At 27.2% G+C, this 25,141-nt stretch overlaps 1 protein-coding gene across 2 annotated transcripts in view; it reads left to right on the forward strand.

The window, feature by feature from the left end:
* LOC129963110 (receptor-type guanylate cyclase Gyc76C-like) overlaps positions 1–7,295 on the forward strand; it is a 426,844-nt gene extending 419,549 nt beyond the window's left edge. Inside the window, exons 22-23 of one of the 2 annotated variants that reach the window (XM_056077187.1) lie at positions 215–306; positions 5,051–7,295. In XM_056077187.1, coding sequence (XP_055933162.1) covers positions 215–306; positions 5,051–5,881 — 923 coding nt within the window. In that variant the 3' untranslated portion in view covers positions 5,882–7,295. The remainder of the gene's footprint in view (positions 1–214; positions 307–5,050) is intronic. The other variant, XM_056077197.1, reaches the window with a different exon arrangement.
* Positions 7,296–25,141: the final 17,846 nt, after the last annotated feature.

A 25,141-nucleotide genomic window follows, 5' to 3' on the forward strand; every position in this document is an offset into this window, starting at 1 on the left:
TATAAAATAATTTCAAATATTTTGAATAAGAATGAAATCTTACTAGAATTCTTGTTTCTAAAACAGTAGTTTCTCTTTGCGAAATTTGTGATCTCATGAAAAAAATGTGTGATATCAGAATAAACGTGAAAAATAAATTATATCGAATTTAAGTAAACTTTCTTTTCTAATAACTTATGAAGAAAGACTGATATTTCATTTTATATGCTTTCAGCTCTTAAAATCCACATCAGTCCCCAGTGCAAAGAATATCTAGATAAGTTAGGAGGTTATTATACAGCTGATAGAGGACTGGTGAAAATGAAAGTAAGTAAAGCCTTTTTAATTTTTTTCCAAGAAAAAAAAATTAAGTACATCTAATGTTTCTTAAATTTAGCTTTTAAATATTACAAAAAATAAGTTTTTCCGTATATTTTTTGACAATACTGTACACTGTGTCTTGAGTGGTGATAAATGAATAATTTGTAGACTCTTGATTTATAGAATGAACCTACTTTTGCGCAGTATATATATTAAATCAATAAACAGAAAATTAAAAAAAATGAGCAAATTACATATCAATCAGTTACAATGTTGCTTTATTGTGTAGCCGATGCATTCAAAATGCTTCATTCTATGTACACCTTAAATTTATTTATTGAAATTATTATTTTAAAAATGATCGAAAAATTATTTCTATTATTATTTTATGAAAGATACTTAAAATTTTATAAAAAGCTATTAATTCTTCAAATTATTCCTTTTATATATCTTTAATTTATATATTATTATCTGCTTTTGCCGTGTTTATTTTAGGTGATTTTTTTTAGACATCACAAATATTAATTGCCGCTCCGTCAGTTTCGAAGCAACCACATTCCATTAAATTTCTTAAATTTTGATTTATGTAACTGTTTGATATTCAGAAATAGGAATATTGTTTTCAAAATAAGTGATCAATCGAACAGTTGCAGCTGTTCCTGTCACACACAAAAAAAAGTACTCGAATGAAGAACATGAAATTTTTTTGGTCCTCTTCACAACATTGCTCGGAACTTGAAACAGAAGAGAATTTCTTGTGTCCGAAGGATGAAAAGAAGAAGGAAAAAGAATTATCTCACAGCACCCCAAAGAGCTTAAAGTTCTGAGAAGTTTTATGTGTTTAGTCATGAATTTATTTTTTAAACTAGAGACGCAGATTTTTTTTAATACTTCCTGGAAAATTGTGCCTGCGGAAACAGAAACCTATTTCAACTCTTTCACGTGTCTTGTTTCCATATTTTTTGCATTATTTTTTCCGAACATTTCTGTCAAAAGATATTAAAAGTTTCCATATTTGTTTGCTTCTTATCTCTTTTCCCTTTTTACTAAGAAGGTGATATCCATATTATTTTGCTGTTCGTTATGTTTAGCTTTATGAAAACACTGTTAGGAAGGGTTTCTTTTCTTTTTTTTTCTATTCAAGATTCGAAAATATTTTCTTAGAAAAGAGGCTATTTTTCCTCCTTACATCTGACGTATTCAAAAATAGGGTTTACTTTTAAATCGTATGACTTCAAGTAAAATTTGTGTATACAAATAGAATGCATTAAATTCTTTCAAAAACGAAATGGAATTTTTTGTGATCCTCCCTACCGATGCAGAAAGAATGTACACATTTATTGCAAACATGCATTTTGAACAAATACCCTTAGGATATCACAAATAGAAAATATTAAAAATGGCTCACATTTTTTTTCTGTATTCATCCCTCAAAAATTCAGCTTGTTTACTAATTTTAAATATTTATAATAGCAAACGTATGTTTGCAAAGAAAAACTCGTAGGAGAACTTGTTTTCGAATTGTTCACAAATATATCGGAAGTGGTTTTCAGTACTATCGATTGTTTAATTATTATCATGAACTCATTTAGTATCATCAAGTAAAGGCCTTTAAAAAAATCTTTTTCATCTATCTTGAAAGCAAAATTCTTAATGCCATTTCACATCAAAGTCTTCTGAAATTTGCCTGGATGAAGGGCATTTAACTAATAAGCATCTTGTATTAAATTTTTACATAAGGCTATATCTGATTGTAATTATTACTTTTAATGTTTTATTTTTAATGTATATTTTCATGCAGAAATATTATAACAAAAACTGTTTTTTATTTTTAAATTTACATATTTGAAATATTTCATGTTTATTATCCTCTGATGGACTTGTCGATTTGGTCAAAATGTTGAACAAAGCTTAGTAATGATAAAACGTAAGGGTAATGATGTGCATAATTTATTTTCTCGTGTTGATGATGTTTTATTTTTGGTTTATTATCATGCGAGAACATGGTGTTTTGGTTAGAGGATTTTGAAGCTCGATATCGCGTAGGCAATGAATAAAGCATAAGGCGAGTTCGCAAATTGTACAGACTAAGTCTATGGCAAAGGATACCGACGTGCTCTGATTGGTTTAAGTCTTGGCATCTTTTTGGCAATGTTTTGCACTCATATTAGTGTAGTTTTCGCTTATTTGGCTCAAACCTTGTACTTTTCATTAGTTTTATGGAAGATACGAGTGAATATCAACACGATCTAATTTTTATTAATATAATTGTTTTTTCTAAATATTACTAGTAATACTACTAATACTAATTATTATTAATAATAATAATAAATATTCCTAATAATACTAGTAATACAAGTAACTAATGCTGTTTATGCACAGAAGTTTAAAAACTAAATGGAAGTAATTACTCAACATATGATGCAGCAATTAAATAATTCTTATTTTTCTATGATTTTCGTGCCTTTATTAGATAATTTATGCAATCATTGAAACATGCAGATGAACTTTTGTTACTTTCGCATCAACTACATATGGGGAGATGATTACTTAATGCCCAAAACGTATAAATATGTAAGCTTTAACGGAATATGTGATTTCGTAGCTAATTTTTTTAGTTATATAAAAATAATATTAAGAAGAAACACACACAAAAAATATTTTTAATAAATTGTAATTTTAATATTTCCTGAATTTAGGTTTCAGGATTTGATCTTTTCTGCTGTATATGTGTTCCAGGTTAATATTACATGTGAACCGTAAAAAATAGGGGGGGGGATAAATTCACAAATTTTATTTATTTTTATAAAAATATATTTCGGTATGGCATCTTTTAGGCAAAACATTGCCAAAAAGATGCCAAGGCTTAAACCAATCAGAGCACGTCGGTATCCTTTGCCATAGACTTAGTCTGTACAATTTGCGAACTCGCAAGCATAAATGGCAATTTTCATCATCATCTTTTAATCACATATATTTTTTTTTACCTGCTTTCACCAGTATTGCATTATTATTATGTATGCTTCTTTGAAAGCAAATGCGTTTTTTAAAAAAGTTGATTTGCTTTTACCAGTATTGCTTTATTTTGTTCAATTATTTCTTCTGCTAATTTTTGATTGAAGGCGTGAAATGCTCTATCTTTATGAATAGATTTGAATATCAAAACTATTCATAATCAATTTGCATAAAAGGTTATAAAAAATTATTATAAACCTTCTAAAATCTTCGCATTTGATCTCACATTCATCAATTGTCTTCTAACTGTATGCATGCGTGTTTGTGTTTTGTTAAAGTGCGCATACCTACACTTTTGTGGTAATGACGGCTAAATTCAGCGCAAGCATGGGTTACGATACAAATGATTTATACTTCCCTTTAAAAAAATATAAAAATACATTAATATGCAGAATTTTTGCATAAATAATGGATTTATTGGAATGTCACTTTGAACCATTTATTTGAAGAATCGTCGATACAAATTCCAATTATCTGAGAAATATTGGTATACATGAGTTTAATGACCACTGAATATGGCAATTCGGCCATATATCCTGAGGTTAAGGCAACATAAGAGTTCTATAATTAGGATTTGATATAAAAATATTGACTTGCAATCATTTGATGAAAAAAGTAAATTCCTGAAAGAACATGAATTTAAAGCTATATTAGATAATTCAACGTAATTGCTTATCTCCATGTTCTAATTAAAGATTTCCCCCCATTTTATTAATAGTGGATTGTACTACATCTAGAAGGAAGGGAATATATAAGATAAATATTTAATCTAAATGGTATTAATTAGTATTATCAATAACAATCTGAAAGGATTCAAATATTATTCATCCATATTTCTGAAAAAATATTAACATGCTATTGTTTTATATCTTATGAATTCTATCAAAACGTGCAAAAGAGTTTTTACTATTTCTTCTTGTTTCTTTTATGTGTAGGAAAAGCATAACTGTGCTCTACTGCCTTTGGATGAACATTTCTTTTTCATTTAAAAAGGGGGAAAAAAACTAAAATTAGATGAAAGCAGAAACTTATTCATAACAATGAAAAAAATTATTATATCACATAAATATTTCTGAAAACCACATTTGTAAAACTGTTACTGCAATATTCTTTCTATAATCAATGAAACTAAAGTTTTATTTGAAACTTCATTTATTAGTCTTTCAAGAACCTGAGCTTTATATTATTAAAAAGAACATATTTAAGTTTATTTAATAATTGGAATTTCCTTTTTCATTTTGAATTTTGTATAGCTATTTTTTATATTTGTAGAAGAATCTGCGATACGCTGGACATTTTTTTTATTATTTTATATTTGCTTAAATATAAAAAAAATTATGTAGGCCAACTTTTCAAGCTTGTTATTTTATATATTCATATTTTTTAAATTATAACATATAAAAACATATTTTATTGGTCATTTGGATTTTGCTAATTTGCAATATTTATACATATAAAAGGGATGCTGTTTGCAGTAAAGTAGGCTAAATGTTTGCAAAAGAAAATTTAAATAAAATAAACAACCAGTATGAAAATTAAATAATGAGTTTCATCCTACGAAATCACTGTCCGACCTCTATTAAAATTTTGAATGACAATTTTTTTGGTGTGTGTGTAGCAAACAGAGGAAGAACCAATAATTATATTAGAGTATTACTTTAGTAATGCATTTGTTTGCATATACTTGACAATATAATTTAGAATTTTTTAATAATTAATTATTTTTTTTTAACAGGGTAAAGGTGAAGTGCATACTTATTGGCTGTTAGGACACGACAAAGGCCCCAAGAAACGGACTAATTCAGCGTCAGATTCCATACCAGCCCAACCGCTCTTCAATGTTCAACGTGACGAAAACATCAGGCGTCGCAGTCCTAAACTGAACGATCTTGGACGTCGTGGCTCATTGGCTGGTCGTAGGAATAGCTCATTCGTCAACTGCTCGGAGGATCCTCCTCCTTCTCCTGGTGGCGTTCCCGTCTTTTTACGTCTATCCTCGGATAGTCCAAAATCACCAAAGAGATTCAGCTCATTCGGAAAAGGAGACCCCAACAAGCTTCTTAAAGTTCGAGATCCAGATTCTAATAGTTGGTATGGAAGTGCGTCTGCCAGTAGTTGTGGCGAGTTGTACAACATGGACAAATCTGAACCCGATACGCCAAGGAAACCCAAACTGGAGAGTATAGGATCTGAGGACTGCGACCACTGCTCACCTGACCAGATTTGTAATTGCCGGTCAGATTCGAATAATCGAAATGGTCTCATTAACATTGATGAATCGTTAAGGCCGTTGCTGAGTACGAAAGATATCAGAGTGGATCTGATCATGCCCAAGGACAATGAGAAGACATCGTCTAACTTCTTAAAACCACCAGTTCTGAAACTGCCGTCGAAGAAATGGAGGTCGTGTGACGAAATTATTCTACCCAAGGGCTCAAGAAGCTCTTTGAAAGAATTCTTCACAGGTCTGCTTGGCAATAAAGGCCACGAAGATTCAAAAAGAGCCAACAACATTTCAATGAGTAGGATGCCACCAGGATGTGTCAAAGAGGAGAGTTTGGTATAAACAACACAGAAATATTCTTTGTGACAATAACTATGAGAACTCAAAAAGAACCAACAGCATTTTCTGTGTCTTAGTAAGGATGCCAAAAATGTTTTTGTGGAAGGTGATTAATGTAGTCATGAATCCAAAGGCTGTTTGATGTTGATATGAGATGGAATCAATGTGACTATGCAATTATTATTTATAATTACTTTTTTTTTCTCAAGTGGCCATTAATGGAAAATTTCGCGTCGTATAATTTTCAAGTCAAATGTATTTAAAGATTAGAATTTGATCAAATGTGATGTATTTACTTTTGTAACCAAAATCTCCTTATGTTAGAATGTTAAAAATCAGTCTATCAGTTTACATATAATATTCAGAAATAGAATGAAACATGTGTTAATATCTCAGTAATCAGATTTAAATGTGCTTTAAAAAAGACCTATTGAAAATTTCATGAATTTTTGGAGAATAATTTTGTATAAAATTTCAGTAATGAATATTGACACTTGACTGGCCTTGACACTTTTAACCAATGAAATATGTTAGTGTCTTTGTGTTGCCATTGTAAATGGTAACAAAATAAGTGTTTAAATAGCCATTTTTATTTTTAAGTAAGCCATTATTAGAATTTCGAGTATTCAGAAACTGTTGTTTTATTCGGTGTGTTAAAATTTTTGGAGTGCATCTGATTTATTATGAAAAAAATAAACTTCTATTAATTTAGTTATAAGATTTTTTTAAACAAGTTTTACAATTCTTCCTGAAAAACTAATTTATATTTTGAATTAAAATGTATGTTAAAAAGATATAAATTTTGTTTATATCGTCTGAATAATAAATTAAGTTCATAATAATGCATTTACATATATACTTTGTTTACTTAGGGAAACACATATAGTAAATTTAATAGTTCTGTCTATTTGATTTATGTTACTACATTTCAGATACCTTGTTCGATTAAAGTATTAGCCTTGACCTACATTAAAAACATCATATGCAGACAATTTAATTGTGCATTCTTGAAACATTTTAGGTTTTAAGTATGCAATGATTTCATTATAATTAATTGTATTCTTGAATATTTATCTATAACAGAAATAATGCATTTACATTTAATTATATACATTTACATGCTGTTTTATTTTTGATGTGTCTGTATTCTTTGCATGTAAAGTTTAAATGTTTTGACACTAATAATAGCAATATTTTTGTATGAGATGCTCATCATTGAAAACGATTTCAACAGTTAATAAAAAATTACAGAATTATTTTGCTTAGTTTTAAGTTTTGAATACTTAAATGTGCCTAAGTCGATGCAGTATTTTAAGAATAATTAAATTACAAATTTGATTTACTTCCAGAATTTCAAAAGTTTCTAAACATTTAAATTAGAAAATGAAAGTGTTTTTTACTAAAAAAAAATAATTAAATAAAATGTATGCTAAAATGCGGCACATTATTGATAAAAGGTTTCTTCAAGTTTTCTTGTAGTTAAGCTCAAAATTTCTTTTGTTTATCAAATAATGCTAAATTTCAATAGCATATAGTATATATTAATTTGAAATAAAATTAAAGTTACAAAAAATTTATTTTAAGTACATAATTTTTTTAAAAAAATTCAATTTCACTTTGCCTGTAAACTTAGCCAGAACGTAGAAATGAAAAAAGATTTAATAAATTTAAAAATGACCTAATAATATATAAAAAACAAGAAGAAATGTTTCAATTTCTTCAATTACATGATGCTTTTGCTATTTAAAGAATTTATCTTCCAACTGGTTAATTTCTTTAATATTTGTTTTAACTATTTTTCATATATATTATATAAATTATTCGTTTCGTAAATGATAATTAATAAATAGATTGTTTAAAGTTGCAAAATTAATATAGATTTTAATTAAATTTAGCGATTTTTTAAAAGAAAATTTGAAATTCTCAAAACAAGTTAGATGATATTATAGGAATAAATAGTTTTTTTGATTATATTTATTTTCTTTTTTATATGTAACGATTTAATATCTACTCAGAAGTTTCAGTATATATATATTATTGTAAAGCAATTTTATTTAAAATAAAGCTTTATTAATTATAAATAGAAATACAAGTTGGTTTTAGGAAAATTTATAACACCTTATTTCACTTTCTGTGATGTTACCGGAGAAAATGGACTAAAAGGATTAGTTTATATTCGCGTTAAAATATTTTGTTAAATCACTAGTCAAAGTTTCAATTTATTGTCTATTTTCAAACATAAGGATTGCTGCAAATTGTTTAGTGACTAACTAAACTCACGTACAGTTTTCGTGATCGTTAATGATAAAAGTTAAATAAATCATAGTTGACAGCATTTTGAACACCAGAGACCTTTCTTTTCTTTAAATGAATTTTAACTAGGGACAATTCAATTAATGGCATTGCATTTTAAAAATATGACAAACTCATTCCGCGTTTTCAAGTGTCAGTTTAAATAAATATTACTGGTCATGCTATGGTGTGTAATGCTGTATCTTATCTTTTACGTGCAACAACTGATTTAATTTTCTCTTTTAATCCAACGAGGTATTTGAAAAGTAGCGTAGTGCTGGACAGAATGCATTTTTAATTTACTTCTATAGCTGTTCGCTATATGTGTATTTTAAACAAGATGTGATGTTTCATGTGAACTGAATGTATATATACAGAATATGTGTAACGGACTTTATGTATGTAAGTGTATAAAAATAATGTTAGTGTTATGTGACATTCCATTACTTTGTTTCTTTTAACGTTATAAAGGGAGATATTATTTAATAGCGATGGTGTAATAATAAGAATGCAGCATGGATAAATAAATGACATACTTTTAATAACCAAAAAATTGCCAAAAATATGCATAAAGCTACTAATTTTTAATAATAATTGTTATTGAATTTTTGAATTATATTTCTGACTGAATGTACGGTTTTTTTTATATAGTTTATACAAATATATTGCCGTATAAATTATATACAGTAATGTCGAAATTTAGTCATCACGCTGAATCATCAAACTTACCAATAACCAGAAATGAATGTAAAATGTTGTTTAAACTATGTCGAATTTTTGCTCTTTTTAAAACTGCAATTTCATATCATTTTATCCAATATTTGTACAAGATGTGCAATAAATTCGCGTTGCCTTATGAATGTTAGCAATGAAAAAATATAACTTTTGCAGCCTTTTATGCCAGCGCTTGAAGCTATACAATATATAAAATAATAAGTAATAAATAATACTTAAACTTTCGAACTTGATTTTTCCTATGCATTAAAACTACAACAAAAGAATGCACTAGCATAATCTTTTTATAATTGAATTATATTCCATTCGCGAACACACCAAACGGCGCCGCATTTCATAATATAGTTTTTAACTTATTTTATCATTCTTGAAAATGCTTAATTTTTTTTACTAATAATTAAAGCTGAGCACTTAGATGTCTATACAAAGAAATTATTTTGTAGCGAAGAAAATTAGATTTGTAGGTCAGTGCTTATGATAATGCATCCATGCTCTATCATCCGAAATTTATTGAAAACGATTATAAAAGCGAATTTTTGAAGACATTATCTCACAAAATGAAAGATTTTCACTTAAAGTGCAAAAAGGCGCATATCATTTATTCCATTTGGTTGAAATTTACTAGTCAATACCCCATCACATGGGCAGGAGATGTCTTGTGCCAGTGCCAGAAACCAAGATGGCTGCTTAGATAAACAATGCAATGAAGTGGACATAATTAAAAATTATTTACTTAATGACTATCAATTCTGTTATCGAGTTGGTAGATTCTTCGCTTAATTCTCACATTTCATCTGTTAAATATTCTCTGTTTACCATACAGTAAATCTTAGCAGTTGTCTTGCATTTTTAGCATCGGCGACATGACATCTGTTGCAGAGATTAAATGAATATAGACCAGATATAATTTTTGATATGTGACCACTTAAAAGTCACTAATGATATATACTTATAATTTCAACAACACTCATTTTCTTCATTTGCATATTATTTCTTTGTACAAAAGATATTTTTCCTGGATAAAAATTAAGACTATATTTAGGCGAACGTTTTTTACTATAAACTATAATTTTTTTTATATACAAATCAAAAGCTGCGGAATTTTAGCAATATTTTGAGGAATCATTAGCTAACACAGTCTCCATAATTTCCATTTGCATTGGAATATATATATAACTGAACTCTACTGTAAAACATAAAAGAAAGATATTTAAATAAATTTAAAATAAATATGATTTTAATGAGTGCATATTTGAACCAAGATTCAATGAATTGATAATGCTCAGAATATATATTTATGTGACAGAATGTATTTTTTATACAAGAAACTATTATACAATGTATAAATTTAATTACTAAATACATTGAAGAATAATTTTTTTTAAAAATAAATGCTCTACAAAATAAATTTTAAGCAATATTTCCGATATTTCAATTTAGTAAAATGTCTAATACCTGTACCTATTTTCATCGTAACATGCTGATGTAATAATCTATGAAGTATTTTATTAATTCCTTTCCTAAATTTTGTAGTGTTTTTGTCAAATATTTCCGATGTTTCCTTTAAAAGCAAGGAAAGCAAATGATAAACATTTACTTCATTGTAGATTTAACACGCAAAAGGTGTTTATTTATTATTATATTTTCTGTTATCAAATTTAATTGTAACATGAACTAATATTTTATGATCCTATGGCTTTTCCTTGTAGATGTATATATTTATAACAGAAGTCCATGATTTTACAAAAAATTTTGATATAGTCGGCATTACATAAATTCTGAATTTGTGCGAAACCAACAAAAAATTGTTATTGGATTAAATTATTGGTTTTATCTCTTATAAATATGATTGATTTTTAAGTATATATCGAAAATAAAAAGTAGTTAATTTTGACAATTGTTAATTGAAACAAACTGCTATATCATCATGCATATCTGTTATTTATTGTATTTCCGTGTTATTTATGTATATTAGTTATAATTTTTTTCATATTTAAACCTGAATTTGAAAATTTTATGTCTGAATGTTGATAATAAGTGGCAGCTGCATATGTAACTTTTGTATCATTTCCTTGTTTATGTATTTCAAGAAAACTGTAAATGAAATTCGTTGCATTTATTTTTTTAAGAAAAAAGTGTGGATGATTTTTATCTAATATCTATGCAATAAACTCCCAGGCTTAAACTTCTTGCACGATACGACACCACGATCATGATCGCTGTGAAAGGATGAAATAAACTGGAGTCGTATCGAGCGCAACAGTTTAACCAGTCCCAGTGCAATAATATTTTTCTCAAGTGAAGAGTTTATAACAATCTACAGCTATGCAATTTCGGATGCAAGTCAAGTTGACTGTAATTTATGTATTTATGAACAAAGTTGCGCATTTATGTTCACTTTCTACAGATGAAAAGGAAACTTCTGAGATCGAACAATGATTTTGTATGTCGCTGTTCGTAAAAGAGGTGTACTTAAAAGTTAATATAAATATTCACTGTTCAACGTATCACACATTTTTGTCATCATATCCGGTTGTTAACAACTCTTTTGTGTGAATGATAAATGTTATATTTCATGTTTCCATTTCGAAATATGTGCATATTTCGCGTGTGTAAGCAAAATGTCTCATTAAATTTATATTTGTTCATATATGCGTACTTCATTTCACAGAAACTCAAAATTTAAATAACATTTTACTACAATTTTGATGATTATTTTTCTCCATGCTCAAATTAAATTTTAGCATTATATACAAACTGTAACATTTGCTTTAAAAATAGCTGCTTTTACAATGTATTATTAAATACTTTTATTTAACTTCTTTTGTTTCATATTTTAAATATAACTTGATTGTGCTTTTTACTCTCATAATCATTAACCACTGTAATTTCTGTAACAAATATTATGAAATATAGGATATGAGATTACAGGTGAATTTAGCATAATTAGTACGTGATGTTCATTTTGGAAATGTAAAAGAACTGATAAATTTGATATTCATATTGGTGAGATGTTGCAATTACAGATGTAAATAACATAAATGATATTAATGGATATAAATATTTAGTCGGTTGCGGTTGCAAATATACATAGACAAATAATATTAATGGATAAATTACGCAATAATAACAGGTTCTTATATTAATGAGGAATTAATGCGTGAGTGTTCAAGATAATGAGTTGCAGTTACAGATACAATAAACGAAGAAAAAAAAATTGCAACAACAGATATAACACATTACCCAGATGTATAAAAAAATTCATTTTTTAAATAAAAATTCGGAATTTCATAATCTTATTTTTCACTTATTTCTCGATATATTAGAGTTTAGAAATGCTGTGGATGTGCTCTCATTGATGATAAATAATTTTAATATTATAGCAATTAGTTATTAAATTAATTTAAATGAAATTGTCTTCCCATGTGAAAACTACCATTTTGAGAATTCAGAGAAACATTTGATTTCATAATTTTATAAATAATTATATATAAATTTAGATTTGTAAAATAATAAAGGAGAAACATTGTTTTAGAGTAGATTAAAATCTCGATTAAAAATAAAATATATTAAATATGCATGTTTTCGCTTTACAAATCATATAGTTTGTTTGACCTGGAGCTACCAAACTTTGCAAAATATATATTTCGGAGAACAGATTTGTTTGCCTTGGAATAATTTTTTTAAAGATTTTATTTAATCAAAAATGCAGTTTTTCCGGTATAGACTCATGGAAAATATTACAGCAAAAATATTTTTTATATCATCTTAAAATTTAAAAAAATTATATTTCCGATGATACTAATTTTGTCAGATATTATTTTTTGCTATTTTTAATCAATTAAAAAATATTTAAAGAGTATTTTACAACAATGCATTTTGTTGTTAAAGAGAAACTCAAATGGTTTTAATTATTGCTACTATTATTTCATCCTAGATTTGTCTTCCATTGTTCCAGATATGAAGATTCAGCTTATTTTTTTATGTTCAACCGTAGTTCTGCGCCAAATTTTGGTTTCATGCATAATGGATTAAACATGAATCAAATCGACAATACATTTAAAGAAAAGAATATTTCATTTTATTAAATGTCAGAGGCCTTTGTGGACCAGCAGATGCACAAGAAAACAATTGCTATTGAAATTTTCAAATCTAACAATCTTACATGCTTGTTTAGCAAAAAATCTTTAAAAATTACTAATTTTGATAGTCAGGTAATTTATGTCAGTCAGGTACTTAACATTAGTCAGTCAGGTAATTAACATTAAAAAGCCCAACAAAATTTTGTTTATTGTGCAATAAGCCTTACCGAGTTTCTGCCCATTCACCTAAAATTTGAAGTTTACTGGGAAATGATTAAGTTTTAACTTACTTATAATAATCGTGCTGAACCGAAAAATGTGTGTAAAAAATATAATGATAGAATGAAAAATTATTCAATTTTAAAACTTCTAACAAAAATGTTTCAAAAAAATTTTTCAATATACTTTTCAGTGATTCAATTTAAAAAAAAAATCAGCATACAATAATAAGAAAGCTAAACTTCAAGAGAGGTAATATAAAAATATTTTAAAACCACCAAAACATAACAAAATTTCATTAAATATTTATTTCTGAAGTTAAATGTAAGCGTTAATTGTCGCAGTAATCAAACATTTATTAAAAATATGCTACAAACCAAAAATGAAACCCTCTTCAATGTGTAAAAATAAGTCAACAATAGAATTATGAAATAGTATCAACAATATAAAATAATTTGTGTTTCATTTACAACACAGTGAGATTGTCAAGTATGCGTAAAAGCATCCTTAAAAATTAATTAAAGCAAGACGGAAAAAATTACGGTAACTAAATTAGTACCATTGAAAAGATATATATTTTTTTAAATTTTGAGATGCTATAATGTTAAATTTTTTACTATTTCATTTACATAAATCGTGTAAAAATGCAAACAATTTTCTTAAGTTTTAATTAAATAAGAACTTAATTGCCTCGAAGTACACATTTCCACCTTGTTAGTCTGGTAGCATCATTTACAGCAAGGTCACACGGTCTGGCTTGTGGAGTGACAATATTATACTTGTTTAGGTTTAGTTTTTAGTAAGACTTAATTTAAGTTTACAATTTGAATTTTCGCCAACGCGATGGTAACGCGTTGATAAAAGCTAATTTTCTCACACCTTCATAACATGCAGGTAAAATTTTATTTTTATTTTGTGCGAAATTAATTATCGGAAGATATGGTTAATATATTTTTTTTTAATCGTGAAAAATAGAAACTTAATTTATAGGTAAAAATATTGGTTTCATTGAAAAGATTATTATTATTATTTTAACTTTAAGATGATGGAAAAAACAATTTTGTGCTGCATTTTTTTTCTGAAGTAATCACGGAGTAAATCCAAAATTTAGTTTAATTTTTAATTAGTTAACATTCTAAAATTTGAAAAACAAATCACCTCCAAGTGCAACGGTCTGGTCAGTAAAATTCTAACACACACACACAATTTTCAAAATTGTGTGTGTATGTGTATTTTGCTTTGGCAATTTGCTATACGTACAAAATATGCATTAAATCATTTAAATACATAAAAAGATTGAAAGAACCCAAAGAAAGTCAAAGCTGGCAGATGTATAAAATTCAAACGAAGCTCATTAGATTATTCTATTCTTTCAATGCCATGGTTTAATAATTTTTACGAAAATGATTTTTAAATGATACATTTAAGCACTTTTATAGTTAAAAATGTATCTGAAATTGTTAGATAAATTTAATTAGTCAAAGGGGGATAATTACACCACCGACAAAAAGCTAAAAATAATTATAAACCATTTTTATTCAAAGTAAATATTGAAGTTTTAAAATTGGGTTTTATTAAATTTGTGCTCAAAAACGACTGCCTACGCAAAAGTGTAAGACAGACTTGTTTTCTTTAAAAAAATGTGTCAATGTTTGCAACTTTAACAGAAAAAATCTACATCCTTTCTGTGATAAAGAATATCGTATTAAAATCTCCGTTTGAATAGGGTAAAAGCAGTTTCGCCTCTGCGTTTGAAAATATGGCTAAGATCCTCCAGATTTCCTCCACGTTAAAATATTTTCTTTAGCGATTGCTTAGACAACAGACAATGAATTTTCTTTCAACATTTTATGGTTAAAGCAGAAAATAATTAAATGAACAATGCCTCCGAGTTTTCCCAAACAAAAAGAACTATCTTTACCACTTTCAGAAATAACTTATAAAAGTGACACTTTACTAAAAAAATGACAAACATTAAAAGAAAGTTAATAGCTTTTATAAACTAAAGTTTAAAAAAACAATTTTTTTTCTCATGCTTTTATTTAACATGTGGTTTTTTTTATCTGTTTAGTTGAATTGTATGGTTTTATGAATGTAAAGATGACATTTTTAATTGATTTTTCACTGACTATTTGATCTGAAATTTTATGTTTTCTCGTTTCGAAATTTTACATTACTATGTTTTATCCATATCAATACATTACTTCAAAATTTTTAGAATGTAATTGTGAAACTAATAGATTAATTTTAATAATTTTATTTCCGTACTAGTGGTTACCACATTGTAGTAAACTGGAAAAATCACTGATTTCAATACTTCATATAAAAATTAGAGGAAATTTTAAAAGGAATATGAAGGGAAAAGGAAGGGCTTTTTTTTATTTTACTGCGCAAGAGACTTAGGCTTACATTTGTCCTTTACTTTCCGATGTTTTTGTTAAATAATCATTAAAAAGTATTTGTTATTGCTTGAAATACCCCCTAACTTTTATCACTAGTATATAAACAAATTTATCAATTTAAAAATTTTACACACCAATGTATTAAAAACTGATTAAAATTTTAGTCCCAATTTTTCTGTCAACTTCTAATACTGAAGTTCTAAAATATTATGTAATTGTGTGATGATAGTACGGTATCTTTATTTTTTCTTAATATCATTTGATTGATTAACATTAATTAAATTTGAATTATTCCATAAGAAGAGCCCCATCTAGCAATGGACTTGAAAAGGGATTTCAGAAACCTACAATAATTTAAAAAGTAAATTATGAATTATATTTAAATTATATAAAAAATTAAAATTAAAAATTATTAAAATTGAATATTAAAATTTTTATACGCTTTTATTATTGTATTAAAAATAGATTTTGCTTAACAAGAATGTAAAGATCTAAGCAAAATGCAACGGAAACTTGAGGTTTTGAAAACTATAATATGAAGATTAACATCAAGGAATAGCTTAAGAAACAGATGCTCATTAAAATTTAAAATATATTAAAAGCAAGTATTAGATTTCGGTGCGCTTAAACTATTTCAAGTGGTGTCCCAGCTTTACGTTTTTGTTTTAACTTGATATTTGTTTCGTTGCTACTTGCAATAAAAAAAATCTTACTTATAATACACTAAATAGAGTTTTGGAACCTTATTTGTCATTTTAAAGATGTTTATTGAATAACACTAGTATCGCAATTCTTTTATTCATTGCTTGTCACCAGATTTCTCGGAAGAGGTTATAGTTAAGCCTTTTATTTCAGGACAGATATTGTGCATTAGAATTGAGCGAATTGCGCTATTTTGGGGGAAGCGTACAGCTTAACTTAAAGGAGTATTTAGCCCATAATGATTTTCGCAAATTGCGACATGCTGTTAGTGGCATTTCTATTTCGCCTTTGATCACATGCTGTAATGGATTAAATCAATCATTCCAAACTGAAAAGACATTACAGTAGGGTAGAGCGTACATTAGAAAGTTCTAAATTGACATTAGCATATTAATGAATTTAATTATACTATTAAAGCATAGAATATTCATGATTTTCGAATTTCATAAATAACATCGTGAACACATGATCATGATTAGTGTCGTTTCATTGTAAAATTTTTTTAGATACGTTACATCTAAGTAAAGAGAAGTTGGTTGGATTGCATCCGAGTTGGAGGGTTTAATTTCCGACAGTGAATAAATATTGCTGAGTAACAGTCATATGGAATTCTAGTAATTTAGTGATTATGTAGTATATGCTTGAAAAGTAAAATTAAATATTTTATTAAATTTGAATAAAAGTTATTGTTGATTAACTATATATACATTTCTGAATATAAAATTATTGCTGAATATATATGTAGTGAATTTTGTGTAGTAAGAACAATTTTAAACAAGAAAATAATTGCGCATGCATCCTTAAAGTTTACACTTCTAAATACATTTTTTGAATACACTTCGAATGAAAGTTTTGTTTACACTTTGAAATCCAACATTTTTGAATTAGCAGAGTTAAATAAGCAATCCTATATCAAAAATGAACAGTCTAACAATTTAGTTTCAAAACGCACTCGTCAGCACGCATCTCTTTATTTAACCATGTTAAATCCAGTCCAGAAGACTCACTAATGAGTTCCAAAAATAAAGAACTGAGAACAATCGCGTCCTAATAGTATACCAGTAGATGGAAAAAATAAAAATGCATTAAAACATTACCAGAATCAGGAACAAAAAAAAATGAATATCATTAGAATGTGAAACATTTCTAATACAAAGTTTTCTTTTATATAAAGGAAAGGAAAAATGCAACAACCAGTTACTTAACACAAATGTCATTATCGTGACTTGATTTAGAAGAATGATTAGAATCGCATACATTCATATTTTTATCATTTACGTCATTATTCTGACGCACGTTGATTTGACAAAAGGGATTAAGTAACGATTCACGTAAAGCATGAATAATCTTATTCTTCATCGTTTCAAATCATTCATACATTTTGGGAAAATTAATACACACTCAATAATTTTTAATAAAACTTATTTCTTAATTTCTCCTAATTTTTCCGAAATATTAGTATTTTATTTGGATCAATTCAGAAGCGCAAAAAGCTCGAAAAAGTGCAACATTGAAAGTGAGAACAGTATTTCATTTGAATTAATCATTTCATGTTTCTGCAACTCCTTATTGAATACCTGCCATACGGTAAACTTGGATGAGATAAGGCTTAGATCTAAATTCTACATTGAGACAATCGCCTTTTGTAATATAATGGAATCGAAATTTTTCATTACTGTGTGGTTCTATTTCGTTAATATATACATATCTATCTGTTCCATATGACTTTTTTTCCAGTTTTTAAAATTTATGATTTTTTGATAAGCTTTAATATTTAAACTGCGATTAAATGGTAACAGCCTTAATAAGCAAATGACTTTCCTTATGTTAAATGACGAGCATATGACCATCCGAAGCACTCAAATCATCCTTAAAAGGTTGGTGAATTTACCTTTAGTAATATAATGATGTATAGCAATATAATGGTTAGAAGCGATTAGTTAATTATTACTGATAACTCAGTTTCATTATTACTGATTTAACAGCTAAACTCATTCGGACACTTTTAAGCGTATTTGATGTCCTTCATGTCCTGATATATATTGAAATATCCAAATATATGGATGAATTGTTGTCTCAAATATATTAATAGATTGATATCTCAAATATATTAATAGACTGATGTCCCAATTTAATGATGAATTAATGACCCAATCTATTGATGAATTAATGACCCAATCTATTGATGAATTAATGACCCAATCTATTGATGAATTAATGGCCCAATCTATTGATGAATTAATGGCCCAATCTATTGATGTATTGATGGTTCAATCCTTGTATGTCATCTAATTACAAAATTAAGTAAATTCGCCAAAAGGTTATTTTCGCTTTCTACTTTCCCTTAAATGTCCTTATTCATATTAAATTAAGTATTAAAAGACGCAATAAGATGGTTATTCAATGCGTTGAAACCAATTATATCTCTGATTGGTTCCTTTATTGTTATTATTGATGAAAAGATGAAAGTAAGTAAAGATGAAAATGCAATAAATGGTCATTTCTTAATAATGAATGAATTACAGCGAACAAGAGGCATTTCTTTTAATCAGAAACTGGTTATATGATTGACAAATTTCAGTTACGGGAAGAAAGGCTTGAATTTTGTAACGATACACATTAATGCCATTTAATTGATTATATAAATTATCTAATATGACCTGATTTCTTTAAATTCAAGTGCAAGAAAAAGAAAGGCAGTGACAATTTAAAAATAAACGTTTTGTGAAATACATTTTCCATATCATACTAAAAACGTTTTTAAAGAATGCTATTAAAATTGTAATATTAATTATTTAATACCTTCTCCTTAATTTATCATACATTACTAATATTATGGAATCTTGATATTTTTTTTTCTAAAAATCAACAACAGATAGCCTTATTTGTGTGGAACCAAAATGCAATTAAATTGATTAACAAGGAATTAATTTTTGAAAATATTAATATATATCAGAATTGTGAACACGCAAAAGTAGAAAATTCGATATTGTTGGACAAAAAGAAGAGTTTGAAAATTTAATTACAAAATTTCATCTTTATGAACATGAAATAACGAATCAAATAAAATAAACTGCGTAACAAGGATAATCACGCTAATATAAATATTTTAATTATCTTTGCTCTTCTATAAAAATTCATTTTCAAAGTTAAAGCTTTTTAAAAAAATATTGAAGGAAATGATTTGCTATAAATAAATAAATTGAAGAACAGGAGCATTTGTATTTCATGTTGGCAAAAGAAGAAATAAAAATTCTGATAATAAAAGATTATAATAATAACCATGAGACAGAAAAATATTTAGAATACTTTTTAATATGCATCTATAAAGCAAGTAAGTTATATTTTTTCAGTCTTAATTATTTTCTATAATAGGTTTTTACGTATTTCGAAACTAATGAAAATACCAACATTATATTTAAACTGATACTTTTTCTGCTTTTAAAATAATTTATTTTCAAACAAAAAAGCTCGAAAAAAAATACTCATTATGAGTAAAAATAAAAATTTAAAATTTCTTTATTGGGACATTATAATTTCAGCGTTAATAGCTTTTTAATAATTTTTTTTATTGTTTTTAATACACATTTATGGCCCACGCACTATTTTTGTTGTTTCCTAATTTTTATTCTGTAATTTACAGTTCGTTATTAAAAATATTGCAAAATACCACATTTTCCCCTTTTATTACAAAGAGACATCTGGTACTAAAAGAGGAAAAAATGGATTTAATCTCAAATTACTTCAATTTATTTTCTTCTAATTAAGTTATGAAAATGTTATTTTAGGGCATTGTCATTGAGAAGACACAAATGCAGAGACTTTCAAAACTGATGCAGATCAACAAAGGAGGCCAAAATTGATTATGAAATTTTATCTTTACAAAAATGAAATTGCCCAAATTATATAAAATGTTTATAGTGAAATTTTGAATTACCCATTTGTTTTCAGGAAAGAAATTGACGAATGTCACCATCGTCAATAAACTATATTTAAATAGTAAAAATAGTAAAAAGTAAAAGCGACATTAAATTTATAAATAATTTTTCATATATACCGGTTTGAATAGTAACAATTTACGTGATAAAACTCAAACTATAAGTTTGATATTTTTTTCAACCTATGCATCAGCTTGTTCATTTCTAATTTAATAAATCATTTTGTTTTATATTAGAATCCAAAGGAACATTTTTTTTAAATATAGCATGCAGATACTACAGAAATTAGCAACAATCAGGGACTCTAGATGGAAAGGAGAGGGGATAAGGCTTGGAAGTAAACAAAATTTATAAATTCAAATAGAATAAAACAGAAGTTAACTTTTGAAATATTAATTAATTCATTCGCATTTACAATCATTTTATAAATAAGCAATTATTTTTCCAATCAGCTTAGTTTATTTAAGAATTATATTCTTCTAAAAATGTAAAAAGATTTTTAAAATATTAAAGTATATAATGTTAAAATAAATAATGTTATAATAAAAGTTAGAATAATAAAATAACATTTATTATAATAATTTTAGAAATATTATAATAAAATATTTAAGTACATATAATCCGTAAATTTTTGGCATGATATATACTTTAACAAATTTAGAATGTATCTATCATTTATTATCATTAAAGTATGCCCTTTCTTTGATTTTGAAATAACGTTATAACTGAAGAATAATAGATGAACGCAAATGTTACCACCATGCGCAATGTACTTCACTATTGCCGAAATATTTGTTTATTGTTTCAGAAGATTTTTCAATGTTATAACAAGCGAAAAACAGTTTTTTTGTAGAAAATCATTAAATTCATTAGAATTTATAGTACTTTTTTATAAAAAATGTCGTCTGGGTGGAACTTCTAGACTCTATGCTCACACTATTCAAATTAAAAGGCCTAAATCACCCACGGGTTAATCACTGTCTCCAAAGGCTAAGCGATTTAGTGAAAAGTGATAAACTGTCCGTCAAAGAAGAGGAAAATGTATGGTTTTCTAAGATAGCTATGCTATGCCTGTGAAGAATTTGCCTCTTTGCTATTTAATTAAATCAGAGTGTTCTCCCATCAATATTCTTGTACCTGTTGTGTCAATTTCCGTCATGTAATTAAGTAGATTCAGCATGTATTTTTTTTTTTTTTAACATTACAATTTTCTAATCAATATTATCGAAATTTGTACACACATTATCAGTTTTGATGTTAAGTTTCTGTAATAACTTTTTATTATCTGGATAGTCTCAGTTACGGATTATTGTAATTGCATATATAAGAAGGACCCAGCAACTAAATCCTGTTTTCAATTCTTGCCGCGGAAACGTTGCGTTCGTGATTTCACGCATGCACATTCACTTTACTGACTCATTAAGCAAACTATAGAAGTCATTTTTAAATGGTTGAGTATTGTTTGATTGCATGCTGAGCATTTAAAATATTAAAAGAAAAAGGTGAAAATGCCCTCACATGCGAGTTAAGTTCTGTAATTCGCTTTCATAATTCTAAAAGCACAAATCAACTAAAATTTACAAATAAATGAGGAAGCTAATGGCCAAAACGCGATAACAGTTCGCCAAATGCGATAGCCAAAACGCGATGACTAATAGATAGGTGCGAAATTTCAATGAAAAATGTGACAATATTCACGATGCTAGAAAAGTGTTTAACTGATGATCTGCTTACAGACATTGAAAAGCAGATTAAAGAGCACCGAAGATTCCCATTACGACAAAACTGTCGATACATTTTCTTCAAATTTCCAGTTCACATCACAATTGCAGGTGGCATCTTTCAACGACAAGAGTATGCAAAAGCTCATGCCCTCAGAAATTATAGTGATTATGATGAAAATATCTCAGAAATTATAGTGATTATGATGAAAATATCTCAGAAATTATAGTGATTATGATGAAAATATCTCAGAAATTATAGTGATTATGATGAAAATATCTCAGAAATTATAGTGATTATGATGAAAAATACCAAAGTACTTTACTTCATTACACATTAAAAATGTGTTTCTGATCATCACTTCCTTTTTTTAAATTTCTTAGCGGAACTTTGCATCAGGGTACCTTTCGTAAAAGCTTGATAATAAGGAATATGATACATATGTATAATTTTTGAAATAAAGACTAAGCATTAAATTCCATCCTGCATAGCCTTGTTAACAGATTATGTTACTCATTTTCATATGTTCCGGCTTTAGTTCTACGTATCTTATTCAAGTTGCGTCGTTTACTTATCATTTCGGTCAAAAGATTACATACCAGATTTCGTCCGTTTTGCTTCTGTTTTGATTATTGTTTATATGTATATGCACTCAAGGAGACAGACGTAATTTTAAAAATTAATATTTCGGATTTAAGTTTGGGAAAACAAATATTTAAAGTTTAAACGTGCATACAAAAAAAAAATCATACAACTTTATAAACACACTTATTTTATAATTACTTATCTAGAATGTCAAGTGGAGTAATAGGAAATAAAAGCTATCCTAAATTCTTTCTTTAAAAATACAATGCTTATAGGAAAGAAATTTAAAATTAGGAAACCAATTTCAAAATATGTTCACTAAGACATGACTGTTTTCGCAAAAATACAGAAAACGTTTTAAAGCTAGTTTGTACTAAAATTAATTATTGCATTCTAAAATGTTTTTGTACAATGTTTAGAAATTAGTTAAATTTTTCACAACGAAATACTCTTAATTAGGAATCATTTGTTATAATGAAGTTTAAATTTATAAAAAAATAATTAGTTCCAGTCTATATAGCTTCGTGTGCAAATAAAAGATTTAAAAAAAAAGCATGTCGTCTGCCTTTTTTAAAAACAGAAGACTCAGTGGATGATGCGGAATACTTTAGCAAATTTTTTCAGGATATTTTTTGGATTGATAATTTGATTAACTTAGCTGATAGCTAGTTTATCTTTCCAGAATCATTATATGTGAATTAGGAGACTCCGCATAATTATGTTTAATTTGATCCTTAAGCATACAGTTGATCAATTTGATCAATTCAACATAACTATTGATTCTTATTATTTGGCTCATGTTATAATAATACACGACAACAACATAATTTATTCAAGAAAAATAATCTTAAGCCATTCGATTTTCATAGCGGAATGAAAATGTTTGAAAACAGAAAGGATTTCCAAACAGAAAAATATAATATTATACATGAAATGCTTGTATTGGGTCGATATATCGATTATCAAAGTAATGACATACAGAACTTTCAAGGAAATCGGCTGAGACAATTTCCAATGTTCTCAATGCACTCGAATCGAAAGCCAGTTCTAACATTTTCATTTAATTGTATCGTAAGAATGTAATGAAATATATTAACTTTCTCGTACCTTCTTCGATGGAATTATTCAAAGTGATTGCAAATGATTCCTTTCCTTTTCCAATACAGGAAGCAGGCATGTATTTAAATTTATCAGCATCTGTAAATCAAAAGAAAGCGTAATTTGTGTCGAAAACCAAACAACGCGAGTATCGCTCATCAAAGAAAAGACAGTGTCAGTCATTACAACTGTCTTTTAAAGTAAGGAGCAACATTTGGATTTTAAAAATAATTACGGTACACTCTAGTTGGACTTGTTTGGTACTGTTACTGGACAGTTTAAGGATATTCAGATAGCTGATATTTTACAAATTAGGAAAAAAGAGACCATTTAGGTACTGTGAAAAATGAAATATCTGATCACATCCTAACTTTTACGAAAGTTATATTCGAAATTCACAAGTTAAAATGTACAGTAAAGAAAACAACGAAAATGCAAAATGTGAAACATAAGAAATCCTGATTAATCTACTCATAATTAACTTCATAATTTTTTCCTAATAATTTCATTACTTAAAGAAAGAACGATCTATTTTCAGCACAGCTCTTTTTTTCATAATAAAACACATTTTTATTGAATTGCTGTAGGTACCAAAAAGTCTTTTTGTTCTCATTTTTTTAAGTATCATAAACTATCATTTTAAGTATCATTACGTATTTTTATGTATATAAAAAAGATTTTTTTTTATCTATTAAGGAAGAATCAAATTCCATTATTCAACAATAGTTTCACAAATGGTCATCATAATTCGAATAAAAAGCCCTTTATAACTATATATAACCATTATATTACTATATAAAAACGTTAATACTTGACAAAAGCCATTTTTTTTTTTTAATGTTGGAACATTTTGCCAATTTCAAGTAGCGCAAAGGAAGTTCTCTCAATGATTGTTGTACTTTGAAATCCTTTATAACATTTCTTACAGTTGGAATTGCTTATCCAATTTTTTTAAATTTAGTTAGAGATAAGGTTCATTAAATGGGTATTCGATTCCATAAAGTATTCGAGTCCACGTTCTCAAATGCATCTCTGTTGCACCAGATCCATACAGATTGTTCAGATACGTGTCCGTTGATTAAATCAGCATCCCTTATATAAAAGGACTTGTTGAATTTGAGAACTGAAAAAAACGGTAAATTTTCCTGGCATTTGAAGTTTATAATGACAGGAAAGCTATTGAGTGTTGAAGGTCTAAATGATTTCGAATTCACTGAAAACTGCTCCTAAGAAAGGACATTCATTCCTAGATAACCAAAAACGTTTTCTTCTGTCTTTCTTAATTCAGTAACATTTCTTTTTTAATTCACCTTTTCAATAAATTGACAATCAATTATATATTCAGTACTCACCATTTTTTTTTACTTTATTTTATTATTAATAACATCAGTCGCATTGCCTTTTGATTTTTTGAAAGTCATTGGCATGTGACTGCGCAATTTTTACAAGTCTATGTTGCTTAATTAGAATAGTACGACAGTTGTCATT

The sequence above is a fragment of the Argiope bruennichi genome, chromosome 1 (assembly GCF_947563725.1).
Source record: "Argiope bruennichi chromosome 1, qqArgBrue1.1, whole genome shotgun sequence".
Classification (NCBI taxonomy): domain Eukaryota; kingdom Metazoa; phylum Arthropoda; class Arachnida; order Araneae; family Araneidae; genus Argiope; species Argiope bruennichi.